The sequence below is a fragment of the Limanda limanda genome, chromosome 8, assembly GCF_963576545.1.
Source record: "Limanda limanda chromosome 8, fLimLim1.1, whole genome shotgun sequence".
NCBI classification, from domain to species: domain Eukaryota; kingdom Metazoa; phylum Chordata; class Actinopteri; order Pleuronectiformes; family Pleuronectidae; genus Limanda; species Limanda limanda.
In genome coordinates this window covers 4,847,844-4,863,046 of record NC_083643.1, presented here as the reverse complement: position 1 = coordinate 4,863,046, position 15,203 = coordinate 4,847,844, and the positions used below count along the sequence as shown (strand labels likewise).

Here is a 15,203-nt window from a genome sequence, read left to right as displayed (position 1 = left end):
CACACTAAGACGCACACGCGAAGAGGCAGAAGTTCAAGTTCAACATATTCTATTCTATAATATAATATACTTTTATTATTATTATTTTGATCTTGGTTTTGACTGTTTTATGTGCTACTGGTTGCTTACATTTCTTATCTATCAATCTATCAATCTATCAATCTATCAATCTATCAATCTATCAATCTATCTATCTCTCTTTCTATCTATCTATCTATCTATCTATCTATCTATCTATCTATCTATCTATCTATCTATCTATCTATATATGTTTCTGTCTGTCTATCCATCAATCTATCTATTTATCTGTCTATCTATCTATCCATCTATCTATCTATATATCTATGTATCTGTCTGTCTATTTATCTGTATATCTATCTATCTATCTATCTATCTATCTATCTATCTATCTATCTATCTATCTATCTATCTATCTATCTATCTATCTATCTATCTATCTATCTATCTATCTATCTATCTATCTATCTATCTATATATGTTTTTGTCTGTCTATCCATCAATCTATCTATTTATCCGTCTATCTATCTATCCATCTATATATCTATATATATATATGTATCTATCTGTCTGTCTGTCTGTCTGTCTGTCTGTCTGTCTGTCTGTCTGTCTGTCTGTCTGTCTGTCTGTCTGTCTGTCTGTCTGTCTGTCTGTCTGTCTGTCTGTCTGTCTGTCTGTCTGTCTGTCTGTCTGTCTGTCTGTCTGTCTGTCTGTCTGTCTGTCTGTCTGTCTGTCTGTCTGTCTTGTCTGTCTTGTCTGTCTTGTCTGTCTGTCTGTCTGTCTGTCTTGTCTGTCTGTCTTGTCTGTCTGTCTGTCTGTCTGTCTGTCTGTCTGTCTGTCTGTCTGTCTGTCTGTCTGTCTGTCTGTCTGTCTGTCTGTCTGTCTGTCTGTCTGTCTGTCTGTCTGTCTGTCTGTCTGTCTGTCTGTCTGTCTGTCTTGTCTGTCTGTCTGTCTGTCTGTCTGTCTGTCTGTCTGTCTGTCTGTCTGTCTGTCTGTCTGTCTGTCTGTCTGTCTGTCTGTCTGTCTGTCTGTCTGTCTGTCTGTCTGTCTGTCTGTCTGTCTGTCTGTCTGTCTGTCTGTCTGTCTGTCTGTCTGTCTGTCTGTCTGTCTGTCTTGTCTGTCTTGTCTTGTCTGTCTGTCTTGTCTGTCTGTCTTGTCTGTCTGTCTGTCTTGTCTGTCTTGTCTGTCTTGTCTGTCTTGTCTGTCTGTCTGTCTGTCTGTCTGTCTGTCTGTCTGTCTGTCTGTCTGTCTGTCTGTCTGTCTGTCTGTCTGTCTGTCTGTCTGTCTGTCTGTCTGTCTTGTCTGTCTGTCTGTCTTGTCTGTCTTGTCTGTCTGTCTGTCTGTCTGTCTGTCTTGTCTGTCTGTCTGTCTGTCTTGTCTGTCTGTCTTGTCTGTCTTGATCTATCTATCTATCTATCTATCTATCTATCTATCTATCTATCTATCTATCTATCTATCTATCTATCTATCTATCTATCTATCTATCTATCTATCTATCTATCTATCTATCTATCTATCTATCTATCTATCTATCTATCTATCTATCTATCTATCTATCTATCTATCTATTGTTATGGAAAATTCCACTTACCAGTGTCTAAGGTAGTGGACATCCCCTGACTTGGTGTCTCACTGCTGTGATACTGTCTACACAGCAGATAAGACATAGATGATGATCTCTTGTCTTTGATGTCTTCTTTTTTCTTCTATCTATCTATCTATCCATAAATATATCTTGTTATTGTTAGCAATCAGCTGTAGGTAATATCAACTTTGTTGTATTAAATTTTATTATAAGAAAATGTTCACACCTTAAAAGGCTCTTATGGTTACATGCAACTGATAAAGTGTAGCAAATAAAGACACTGCATTTATAGAAAAATACCAATATTCAGCTTCTATTGTTTAGCTTCCTGAAACGTATGGAGCTGTCAGACCCATACCTATATATCATAATAATTTAACATCATCATTCTCCCTCCTAAAGAGAGACACGACTGGACTTGCAAAGCTCGAACATAGATCATATGTGACATGAGGAGTGAGCGCATCAATTGAAACTGTAACTTTCACACAAGCAGAGCTTTCACAGGTAGGTAATTTCAAAAAGCTCTAAATCAATACAGACAATTTACCATGTAGCATCTGAGACGGGACTCTGACAGAGTGAAACTGGAAAGTGTCATTTTTTATTTATTATGCCCTCAGAAGTTCAACTAATTACCATGCCCCCCCCCCCTTGCTTGAAGTGTCCTCCACTTGCTCAACACTGGTGACCTCAACCATCACACATTGAGCGCACAGATGTCCGGGCCCTGTAGCTTCATTTACTGTTTTTTCTTGAGCATAATATATGTTTATTTTATTATCACTATCATTCTGTAATTTTCCTTGCAAAAAGTGAATTTTTAAATTTATCGACGTTATCAAAAGGCAAATAGCAGTTTTTACCGTGTTTATGAGAACATGTTTCAAAACGGATGGGCCACGAAAGAAGCCATTGAAGTTTGTCATAGATCCGGACAAAGGAGATTGATTTTTACTTAATCGTTTTCCCTAACATAACGATTGTGTCACAGATGTCAGGGCAAAGAAGCAGGGATTTCAATCAAGATAATCAGGCATATTTAAAAAAAGAAGATCCAATATAGAACCTGGATTTTGTGGATTTAAATGTGGCGCTTTAAGGGCACTGTTGGGCTTTGGTGGAGGTATGCAACTATTAACATTAGATAGACTCACAGATGTTTTTAAGGTCTTAAAGCCTAAGTTGTATCTTTTATTTAAATCCTGAATAGAAATAACAAAGCGTTCATGGCAGGACTTGATGCTAGCTCAAGTCTGAATTGGTGGGGGTAAAAATAAAGTCGTCATCAAACAGACAGGTCATTTGATCTGCTTCTTTAATTGGAATTCCTGTTAGTTTGACATCTGCTTTAAATGCTCGAGAGAGAGTGGTTCCATAATTTGTGTGAAGGGAGGTCTCAAAAGGACACCGCCATTTAATTTGATCTGGGCAGTTGGGGAGTGATGGATTTAAGACATCCTATGACTTCATCATTCAAGCATAAAAACGGTCACACTAAACTTCCATCATGAACGTTGAAAGCCTTTTCAGTGTCAAGGTCAAGTGCCAGACACTTTAAGTGGTTTGTGTTCAAAGAACAAAGTCAACGAAGATTGACGGCTTGTTTTTCACAAATGAAAAATGGCCACTGGGGGTTAAGTCAGAATAAAAAGGGTTAGGGTTAGGGTTAGCATTTTTTATTCTGTAATCTTTCAAACTGAATCTGTACGAGCTGCATTCAATCCTCCCATTGGAATTGCAGACCTTTTACGAGCACAGTTATCAGTGTATTAATTAATATACTATTATCTCAGAAAATTCTACATTTTAATTTTCTGTTTTACAAGTTATTTATCTCAATAATTCAATAAAATCTGAATAACAGGGATTATTATGTGGTTCTGTGAAATTATTTTGTTGCATTGTCTGTTAAAAGGGTCCATTGAAAAATTGACCTTCACATTGTCTTTAACTGTGTTTCGAAGAAGATTTACATTTTACAAGGTGGGAGGGATCAAACACTTGCTTAAATGAGAATTTGGAGTTATTTCCTCCTACAATTTGCCACCACATCCTTCTTTACTGAGGAATAACAGGGTTCTAATCCCTTTTGGCAGTAGACCAACGTTTGTTGATGATTTATTGAGGTCTGAGGTCACTTGAAACTTCACCAGTATGTCTCTTAGTATTATTACTTCAAGAGAAGCTTATGATAAACTCTTCACAGAAATTCCATTTTTTTCCCCCTCTGGCTTCACCTTCTCTGCCTCCGCTGGAAATTTTACACATAATCTGTAGGATAACCTGACAGAAAGTCTGGTTTTAAACATGTTGATCCTGCCTCGGGAGACAGCCCATTTCCCTTTCATTTGACTTGTCCTGTTGCTCCCAAAGTCAAAGAAACCCATTTAAAATCAGCAATTCACCCTGTTAGGGATTTTCTGCAGTTTCAAATTTGAAGTAGACCCAGAAATCTTTTGTTCTGCCAAAGCCATTTAGCATTTGTTTTATAATTGTCCACATGTCTCCAATGTCATTAAAAATACATGCCATGTGTTCTATTGCTCTCAGTGATTATTCTGGGAAAATACCATCCATAGCAGTGCCCCATTCTTCACTGTGCTTAGTTAACTAATTTAAGTTCTCAACGTGTATGGGAAAATTAAACAGAAAGGCTAAAACATTGTATTTTTTTACATTTTGCGTCCCAAACCTGGTTTGTGGTCTTTTAACATTTGTTCTTTGTTCCTTTGCGCGCTTCTTTTTATTTATTCATTCTTTTAAAATCCTTTGTGCTCCTAATTTCTTTTTATTTGATTGTACAATTTTTGCCACTATATAGGGGGTTAAATGAAAGCAACTTGAATGCAGACACTGAGCTTGACAATAAGTTGGCTTTGGTAACTGAGAGAACGGGGGTATTTCTTCTTCGTCAATCTCTGAGCTACCTTCTCGCATTTCTATTATTCGTGACCATGGGGAAGTTACTCACATTCGTATCTCACTGACCTACTGGATGATAACTTACTTAGCAGGAAAACAACATTCCTCGTGGATAACTCACATTCCTACCTTGGCAAATTGAATGGGTGTGTTACTGACTTTGCTGGTCACTCACAATGCTCGGCTGCCCACTAACATTCCCAGGTGTACCACTGGCATTCCCTGGCAAGCCACTGTTAAACCTAAACTATCTCAAAAACAGATTTGGAAACATTTTCCCTGTAAAAGCTCTGTTTCATTTGCGTCACTGAAGCTTGACTTGATCATCTTAATCAAATGTTTCACATGCAAAATGCAAACATTACAAACATTGTACGGTCTCATACAGAATCAATTTACACAGATACTTTTCATAGCGTATTCTATTGGTAAGCCGAGGAATGTTAAAGGCCATGACCGGCATGGACTATACATCCATTGGGTTGCCAGAGATTTTATTTTGAAAATCAAAACCCAAATTTCCCAGTCTGTTCAGTTAGGCTAGAGGCTCACCTGAAGATTTTAGGTCCAGGGTCTGCAGGGCTGATGATAAGTGGATACAGGTATGTGAATGGGTGGGTCAGTCAGGACAATAGCAAGGTCAGAGTAAATGATGGGGAGGCCGGAGGCTGGAGGCAAGGGTGGGGAGGCAGTGATTCTAATCCCTAATCAGTATTAACAGGACCTTCAGCTCCCTCAACCCTTCTCCTCTTTCAGTCTCAAGTCTTTCTTCCTGCCATGGGAATGGGAAAAGCCCACAGGGATTATGTTGTATGAATATTAGTTAGTGTCTCTCACCACATTCCTTCCTTATGGTTATGGATCACTTCGCTTTTACTCTCTCCACATGGTATTCAGCATGATCCAAGGGACCGGCTTTTCTCAGCTTAAGCACCGCTTCACGCTCATATTTCACTTATTTGAAGAGGTTCATACAAAGTAGTTGCAGCTGTAGTTGCAGTGTGCACATGCTATACGATTACGAGTTGTAAGTTGTTGCCCTGTCTCTCCATATTTAACTGATTCTATCTGGCTTCTTTCCACATAGACTCATAGACATGTATCTCATGAGCAGCTTGTTTATCTGAAAGACATTCAAATCTTTGGCTAACATTTTTGAAATATGTAAAAACTATATGTTTCAGTTATACGCAACAAAGTGCATAAAGATGTTGTTAAATATTTTGGGAAATACATTTATTCCCTGTCTTTCTGAGAAACAGATGATAGGGCTGATACGGCTTTCATGTGCAGCTGAAGTCGGGAAACCGATTAGCTTAGCTCGGTATGAGGATTAGAAACGGGGGGGGTAGCATATAGCTCTGCCCAAATCTAATGAAATCCACTAACCACAACCTCTTAAACTCCGTAGCAAATATTTTATATCTCGTTAAACCCTTAAAACAACAGTTTGCTGCTCTCAAGTGGCTATTGTCCCTGGATTGTTAAAGACAACACCAGGAAGTTATTGCTCTTGACCAAGAAATTGTTGGGTATTAGATTTAGATTTCTCGCTGTTTCCAGTCTTTATGCTATTCCAAGACAATGATCCGCTCGCTCCACCTTCTGCTCAGGACACAGGAGTTGTTCATGTTGTCACTGCTCAAGGAAATGGGTGGTCAGGAATCCTTGTGGTTAGTGGACTGGATTTATGTGGCACTTTTCTAGTCTTAACGATCACTCTAGGGTTCAGAGTTCAGCCTGAGGACACTGCAGCCGTAGTCGCTGCCTGGCCTGTGTCTTAGCTCAGGTATAGTGCAAGACCTTTGCATCTTTAATGGTTTCTCCCAAATCACTCAATGTTCTCAGGACAACCTTGGGAATCTCGCCGCTCTGACGCTTGTCCAGTGGTCCTGCGGTTCTTGGACACAACACATTGGCAAAAGAGGAGGTTGGAGTCCTTCTGTAGCACCACCTGTGGTTCTAGCTTGGCTGGTACACTAGCTAGGTCTAGTGTGTAGCGGAAGAGTCATCCTGGTCAGCAGGGAGGGAAAAGGTGTTGGGGTATCTCACCCAAGGCTTAGGGGCCAGGGGAGGGAGTGGGTTGAGAGGCTGTGTCTGTGGACCAGCAGCAGATTCTTGTCCTGCACTGGCTCGGTATGTGTCCCGGCTCCTCTCCTGGCTTGTTGACCGACTGGTGTTTTAAGTTCTGTAGAGTGTAGGTGGTCTCACTGAAGTCGTCAATGCTCTTTTAATGCACGTCTTTTATCTGCTGAAGGTCTTTCGCAGCTACCACATGTCATTGATTTCTCTGAGCATGGCTGGCATCACATCTCTGGATTTCGTGTAAATCAGTCCCATTGAAGACGGGCATTGTTGCATTTCTCAGTCGGGGCGGTAGGGTGCAGTCAGGGTCTTTCTTTCCTGGTTGCTCTCTCTCCGCCTTGTGTCTGTTGGGTCATTACACTCAACTTCTGTTTTCAGCTGGTGGAACATCTTTTCAAAACAAGCTGAGCCTGGTCTGGTTCCCAGGAGCAGCACAGTTGTTTGGATTTAGAGTGAGGGTCTTCAAATGGTACCAGGACCCAGGCTCCCACTCTGTGAATAGGACTGATTCCAACTTTAAAAGGTGTGCTGGTAGTTATTAGAGACAGCATTCCTGCCACACTGTGGGGTCTTTGGTATGAGATCGTTTTTTTTTGCTTTTGCCATCGAGGAGGACGTCTTTTTACAGGCACATGGTTTTGTGAGGGTCTTGACTTTGTCTTCTCCATGGCAAACGATGCTGAAAATGTTCAAATTGACATTGCTAGCCACTTTTTACAACTTTAACTTATATATTTAAGGTGTTTTCTTTCTGTACATAGTCTCTCTCTCTTATTCTCCATTTTCACCTTATATACTCTTCACAAAGTAAGATAATCAACTTAAAAGAAAGAATATGACCAACACATCATTGAAAGACCTGCATTTTAATATGCAAGACAACTGAACACAGTGGAATAACAATGTCTTTAATGGCTCTTTAATATTGACTGGACACAGGATTAGTTGATAAAAAATGTGTTTTTTAATTTTCTTTCATAAAAGAATTGTCACGTAACATTATACATTTCCAAAAAATAAATAATTCAATATCTTGTGTATAAAAACATCTGTTTCTTAAACATATCTTCAGACCACAGACAACAACCATCATTGTGTTTGTAGTTTATCATCTTTCTGTTGTTGCCAGTCAGTCAGGTAGTAAATATCACTTCATCTTTGTAATGAAGGATCTTTGAATACACCTTAAAATGATCTTATGGTTACGAAAAGACAACCATACGGTTACATATGATCGATAAAGTATAATAAAAATACATTTACTGCACTTAAAGAAATACACCAATATTTATCTTTTATCTTCTACATCATAACAGGGCTTCTTTTGTTTTGCCTCCTGAAACGCATGGAAGCTGCTTAGCCCAATGCTGTATATATATATATATATATGGTAATAATTTAACATCATGACTCTCCCGTCTTAAGAGTGACACGATTGGACTTGCAAAGCTTGTACGTAGATCATATGTGACATGAGGAGTGAGCGCATGAACTGAAACTGTAACTTTCACAAAAACAAGTGAATTCCTACTGCAGTCTTGGGGGCAACTCAAATGTATACCTGAAGATTAGTGAAACATTGCAATGTTGAATTTGTTTGGAGCAAAATTGTATTCCTACACACTTTTCAAAAGGCAGACAGTGTCCTCTATAATTACTAAATCCTTCCTGTACACCACACCACCCAGACAAATTTGCTCTGTATGTGCCGACCGGGAACCGTCTACCATAATCGGATTATTCCTCCACCTTCATCATCATCGATAATCACGCGAGGAATGTAAAATCCATGAGAGGAATGTAAAACAAAAGTCAAGTAACGAGACAAGATCAAGGCTGCATTCCAACCTCGACAGTTGCAGAGGGCCTTCAGGTGATCTGTTGATCCACTCAGCAGTGAACGTCCTCAGCTCTTGACAACAATGACTGAGAAAAGCTGAGTAAATTTCCTAACTTCCTCTTTCGGGGATCTGATGTTTTGTAAGAATGAGAATAACCATATCACATTTGTTTCGCTAACTCAACCTTGACTAAACAGGTGCTCGACCATCATTTTCTGTGCATTAGGTCATGGGTCTCTTGACTGGTTTGGGTCAACACCCTGATGAATATGAGTGAAACAAAACCCGTTTTTACCTGCGGGTAAAGTCTGGAGAACTGGGTCCAGAGCTTACCCTGAGTTTTCCTCTCACACCTGCACAACACATGAGGTTCTCTGCATTCACAACAGCAACTAATCCTCCGCATTATTTAGGCTTACTAACTCCGCTGCTGAGATCACAGGATATTTTTTTAACAAGGCATAGACACCGGCGGCGGCTCTTATCACGACAAACTCTCTAGAATCTGTTTGCATCTAAGAAAAAAATCTAATCTAGTAGCAGGATTTATATTCTACAGTAGATATGAAGATGCACGGCTCGGATGGAGGAAGGTGATCGTTTGTTGTAGTTTTTCTGGGTTCAGCTCTCACTCACACACGATAAACAAATAGAAATAAATACGTTTTTGACAGTTTTTGATTATGCAGTTTGGGTCTATGGCACACTGGTAGAATATCACTTTAAATGTAGGCTGTAGGTTAAGAAATGCATTGTCAACAATTGAAGAAGGAAGAGAAAACAGTAGTTAACAGTTTGCCTAAAGGTTTGAAGTTCAGTTCACATACACATGATGTGATGGGGCAAACAGAGAAGGGAAGTCGGTCTCGGGTACAAACTCGGTTGTTTTTCAATCCAATAGCAATCCAATGTGTAGTCTCTCTTGTTGCCTCTGGTCCGGTCTCTGAGTTGGACCATCCAGGCCCAGGGCAGCACATCACAGGCCTTTTTTGGGGGTTGGTAGAGATTTTGCAAAGCCACATTGATGTCCTCAGTCCAGAAGTTAACCCATCACTGAATTCGGGAGCTTGTGCTGCACTCCCCTTCTTGAATAATCCACTTTACGAGAGAATATATCGAATATATTGATCATACATCAGTAAAGTCCGTATGAATAGTTATCTTCCAAAGCTGGAATCTCAAATACTACAGCATCAGTCTGAGATGCTATGAAGCGATAAAACCACTTTGGGCTTCCTCAGTGGCAAAAGAGTTGGAAGTAGTTGGAGATTTTACTCCAAAATGAACTTTATGTAAAGTAAAGAGTCCAAATGCTCACAAAATAATATGAATGCTGTTAATGTGCCTATTGTTTCAGTCTGCTTTGATTGATGGAGTGTCTCCATCGGATCGTCCAGACAATCTAGGCCCTCTTTGGTAGATATTGAGAAAGACTTATTCATGTCTTGTTTCGCTGTGGGTCGTCCGTTTACCCCTCTACCCGACAGCTAATGATACAAATCCCGAGTCAGTATCCACAGGGCCTGCGCCCCACTCGGCTCTTCTCAGCTTTCGTCTTTCTTCCTGCCTTTCTTCCGATGTAAAACGCCACAGTCTGTGAAATAGACAAGATGAGAATCCATTAAGGGTCAAGGAACACGATATGTTTGCTCATATGCCTACATTAATAGGTAATTACTAATTTTAAAAAAAACTTGCTTTGAATTCCCAATTAACTCTATAACTCATCTCAATCAGGAAATTATTATTAGATTTAAAGTGTAGATATAACACATTACAACAGTTTTTTAAATCAAATCATCAGCTTAAGGTATATCATACCACACTTTTTACAGCTACAAGTTGAAGTAGTTTAAATATCTCAAGAGAGATAATTACCCTGATTCTCAAGACTCCACAGGCACATTAAAGTCAGTAGTGAGGAGCATTTTTTTAACTTCATTAATCCAAAACCCAAACTGTGGCTCAACAATCAAGGTCTAAACCGAACTGTGGATTTCAAGCTCAACTCAAAAGCTGCAGCCCTGATTTTTGTAGTTATTTGTTGTAGCATATATTTATTTCATTTCATTAATTTATCTGAATGTGGGTTTTAAGAATCCTGTTGTTGGAACTCAAACTGAAGTGTTGACAGACGTGAATCACTTTCCCATGACCAGTGGCACTGATAAACGATTCCAGTAGCAACATGCTCCCTCTGTGTACCTCCTCTTCTTCAGGCCGCCTCCGTATAAACCCATCGTATCGTTATCAAATCTCAGATGCTTAACAATGTTTGTGGTGTTGCCACAGAGCTGCAGTCCTCCCCCACATCACACAATGTTCACACAACTGAGAAACCACACACGACTGCTTTCACACCTCAAGGTGGATTCCAAGACGTTTTTTTCAGAAATACGAGCGTGATTTACTACTTTGAACTGTTAAAGTGGATGACGTGCACATATATTAAAGAGGAATGTATCTTGCTTGTGTCCCCTGAAAGGTGAAAATCTAGCCCCCTGTTCCCATGCAGTTCTAATAGTCAACAGAAACCTTTTTGGGGTCAAGAGTTTAAAAAGATAGATTTGTGAGGTTTTCACTCTACTTGAGACGAGGGATTCAGCCTCAGAACTGGTGCAATCCTGTTCATGTGCATACACGTGCACGTTAAATGCTCCTTCAACTGACTGAGGAGTTTGACTAATTATATGGTTGACCAATACTGTTGTTATCACAACACTGCAAAGAGTGCATGGTAATTTCTCCGGCTCTGTCTTGGCTTAGTCGTTGGCTCACCTCACACACTTAGTATGAATAGTTTATTGTTGTGAAATCCTATTGTATCTTACTGCCTGGCTTTGGTATGTCACTCAAACATGGACTTCCTCCTAAGAGTGACAGGCAGCAGGAGCAGGAACCAAACCAACAAGCCTGCCCCGACAAGGGTAAGAACAAGTATATAAATCGTAGATGTGTATCCCTTTCATCGCCAGGATTTAGTATTCTTAATTAAATTCTATAGACGAAGTACACGATTCGATTTTTGCTGAGGACAGGGAGACTTTTTGTCTCCAAAGAAGCCAAGAGTGTTAACTTTGGCCATAAATTAGCTTGTTTGCCTCGAGCCAAAGGGGTGATTGATATTTGGGTTTTGGAACAAACTGTGACTCAAAGAAAGACAAGGGTGTGATGGATTATCCTCTGGGATCGTTTTTGAGACTTGTGTATTTTCTACAATGAACAATGACAGTTTTGCAAAGGAAAAAACCCAAGAAAGTTTTCATGACCATCTTTCAGTGTTGATTTAATTCCATTCTCAAAAGATTGTGAGCTACTTCTTATATTGTCACTTAAAACCCACAAGAGAGATGTTTCTTCAAGGAATGGAGTGATATTACATTTTCCAGATGTTAACATACATAATGTTGCATCTAGAAAATGCATTGACAGCACATTGCAACATCTGTAAAACATCTGTGTAACATCTTTCTTGATACACTGTTAGTGGTGTTGAGTTTAACAGGAAAACAGGCATCAAGAATGAAGCTCAAAGAAGTCAAGAAGCACGAATTGGGAAAGTGGCCATCAAATTCTCCAGTTCTGGAATTCAAGGCTTTAGCATCAATTCTGTACTGAGAATCCAGCATGAAAATGTCAGAGGAGAAGGTGTCACTACAATATCGGGATGAGCAGAAACAGCTGTTGCACAGGGAGAACCCCATTAGAAACCCATTAGAAATCCATTAGAAACCCATGCATGGAGATGACAATGACTCAGAACCACCCATGTCCAGAAACTGGGGGAAAAACAGATCCCATTCAGAGGAGAGATTCAACCCCAGATCTAAAACTGAAGGAGGTCGGGAAGGAGAGAGGCTCTTGCCCCTCGGAATGACATCACACCTGAATTACCCGAGTCGATAGCGTTCCAGTTGCACAGGAGCTAGCCATGGTTAGCAAAACCAGTTCATAATGACAAATTACGCTGCATTTCACGCACATTAACACCACAGACAGTCATTGGACAGAACTCTGTGTACGACAAATGTAATAACTGAATGTCTAGTAAAAAACTTTAGAGTTCAGTTTTCACTACTGTTTCAGTATGAAACATTTTTAAAGTCATAATATTAAATATACTATATATTACTTTGTAAATACTGCTCAGTTTTTTTATGTAGCTGTCTACTTCTCAAATGATGAGGTTTCCCCCCCCAAAAAAAACACTAGTAGTAGAGCAACGTCCAAGAGGGAGGGGGCTGCTTCAGACCACAGAGCTTCCCTCGGAAACCAGCTTGTGTTGGATATGATTTTTAGATCCGGGGCTGAATATAATGCGTGTCATGCAAAATAATTTAATGCAATTCCTTTTCAGATGAATAATGCACCTAAAATGTCCCAACAGACTGAAAACAAGGCCTGTTGCATTTAAATTGTAAACTATTAACCCCCGTCAGCCTCCACTGTGCCTTTCTACAACATATTTGGTCCATTCCCTTGATTCTGTGATGTGCTGTAAATCGTTCATGGAGCCAGATGTAAAAATGACTGAGATATCGTCTAGTTCTATGATCTGTGTGTGTGTGTCTGGAATTTAAATCCAGTGATAAATGTGTTTTCGTACGTCTGCAGATTAAAATCAGTATCACTTGTAAATCTCCAGGATTTGTCCAAATGCATCTGAAACACCAAAGGCTTGGCTTTGTCAGAGAGGACACTAACACATCACAGTTGGGCTCAGAAACAAAAGTTTTTTGTGCGTACCAATAAATTTGAATCACGTCTAAACTGACACTTAAAATTAGTAATATTCAGTTTATACCAATAGATCAATTTCCCCTAAATCCTACACACTGGACCTTTAAATTGTTTTCTTCATTTCACACTTTCTTACAAGGCTCTTTGCATAGCAAGGGTTGCACCTTTCAATAATATAGAGAGAAACCCAAAAGACTGCAACAATATGAATGTGAAGAGTAAAAAAATTACACCTGTGTGAGTTTCACAACATGTTTAGTCCTCACAAGTTTTCACATTTGTATCAAAATGTCGGTTACTATATAGCAGTCACATTAGGATTAAACATTTCTAGCTGTAGGCCACGTGTTGCTGTTACATTTCCTCAGTTGTACTCACAGTCCTGCTGCTCTCCGCTGCTGGCAAAGCAGTCGCTGAAGAGGCAGTACATGGTTTGGCAGAAGTTGTCTAAGAGGGATTTCGGAGAAGCGAACTTCCAGCTGGTCTCCGGCACTCGTTCAGGCTCCTCTGTTAAACAATCCCAAATGTCCTGGATTGTCTCTGGAAGCTCTTTCTGGAACACCTACACACACATGAACGATTACTGTCATTGGGATAAGATAAAAAGCTTTTTTTGTTAATGTTGCTCCAGGATTCTGAGGTGAGTCAGGACGATGGACAGCTGAGACAATTGAGATGAATGGAAGAGCTGCACGTCCTTGACCTCTTCAACTTTGCTTATTTATTTAACCAAAAATTGAGATAACGATGGGACGCCACAAGAAAAGAACAAATTAGGATCAAATGTAGAACGTCTGATGTTGTTGTCTCTGCCGACATCAAACTCACTCTCTGCTTAAACCTGAGTTATGGGGTGATGATGCCTGATAAAAACATCTGTAGGTAAATGGATCTGAATTGTATTTGTTCGATTATCCATGTCTGACGTTAAGACGCTGGCCTTGAAGTTTTATTGCCGTGACCTCTGTCCTGAAGCGACTCAGAGTTTAGACTGGACTTATTCATACTGAAAAATGCACCGGAACATTCGATTTTTTTGATCAAATAACAGTGAAGAAGAGTCAAAATCACAGAAAGACGAAAAAAAAGCATCCCAGTCGTCAGTACCTGGCAAAAAATCCCTCTTACGCATTTCACTCAATGATCAATGCGTTTACTAAATTCACCTTCAATTAACTTTTTTTTGGAGTCATAAATAGCTTCGTTTAATCTTCTAATGATGAGGGCATTCATTCCCTGTATTGATAAATAGAATCAATGTGATATCCATCTGCTGCCAAATCTCCTCTGACCCTGTGAGTCTGGGGGAAGTTGATTCACTTATTGAATTGCTTGATTTGCAGAGGAAGTGATTACAGCTGTGGTGCAGACCCGTGACCTCTGCCTCACCTCGGCGGGATGCGACTCCACGAAGACTCCCTCAGCATCCTTGAACCGACGCTCCAGCTCAGCAGTGTACGGCCGCGAAGGATGTCTCTCTGCCATCTGTCGGATGATCTGAAATTTAAATAAGTCTTTAGGTTAGTATATTACAACATTAACCATTGAATGACAGTATAAAGACATCTAGAGTGTCTTCTATCTAATAATTCTAGAAACGTCTGTCTGTATGTGACGTGCACATCTCAAGAACCACCAGAGAGATTCAACCCCAGATCTAAAACTGAAGGAGGTCGGGAAGGAGAGAGGCTCTTGGCCCTTGGAATGACATCACACCTGAATTACCCGAGTCAATAGCGTTCAAGTTGCACAGGAGCTAGCCATGGTTAGCAAAACCAGTTCATAATGACAAATTACGCTGCATTTCACACACTATTAACCATTGAATGACAGTATAAAGACATCTAGAGTGTCTTCTATCTAATAATTCTAGAAACGTCTGTCTGTATGTGACGTGCACATCTCGAGAACCATTCAGCTTATGCTTAGGCTTCCCACTTGGAATATGTGTGGTTTAGCTATGAGGAACGTTAATCATGTGCTAAATGCTACCATGAACTGATGAAGTG

General features: G+C 39.9%; 1 protein-coding gene across 1 annotated transcript in view; it reads right to left on the bottom strand.

Moving 5' to 3' along the window:
* Window positions 1–7,554: 7,554 nt before the first annotated feature.
* Window positions 7,555–15,203, bottom strand: part of il34 (interleukin 34) — a 33,105-nt gene continuing 25,456 nt past the window's right edge. The window contains exons 6-8 of the mRNA XM_061076929.1: window positions 14,584–14,691; window positions 13,573–13,756; window positions 7,555–10,048 (exon numbers count right to left, since the gene is read on the bottom strand). Of these exons, the coding sequence (XP_060932912.1) occupies window positions 9,999–10,048; window positions 13,573–13,756; window positions 14,584–14,691 (342 nt within the window). The 3' untranslated portion in view covers window positions 7,555–9,998. The remainder of the gene's footprint in view (window positions 10,049–13,572; window positions 13,757–14,583; window positions 14,692–15,203) is intronic.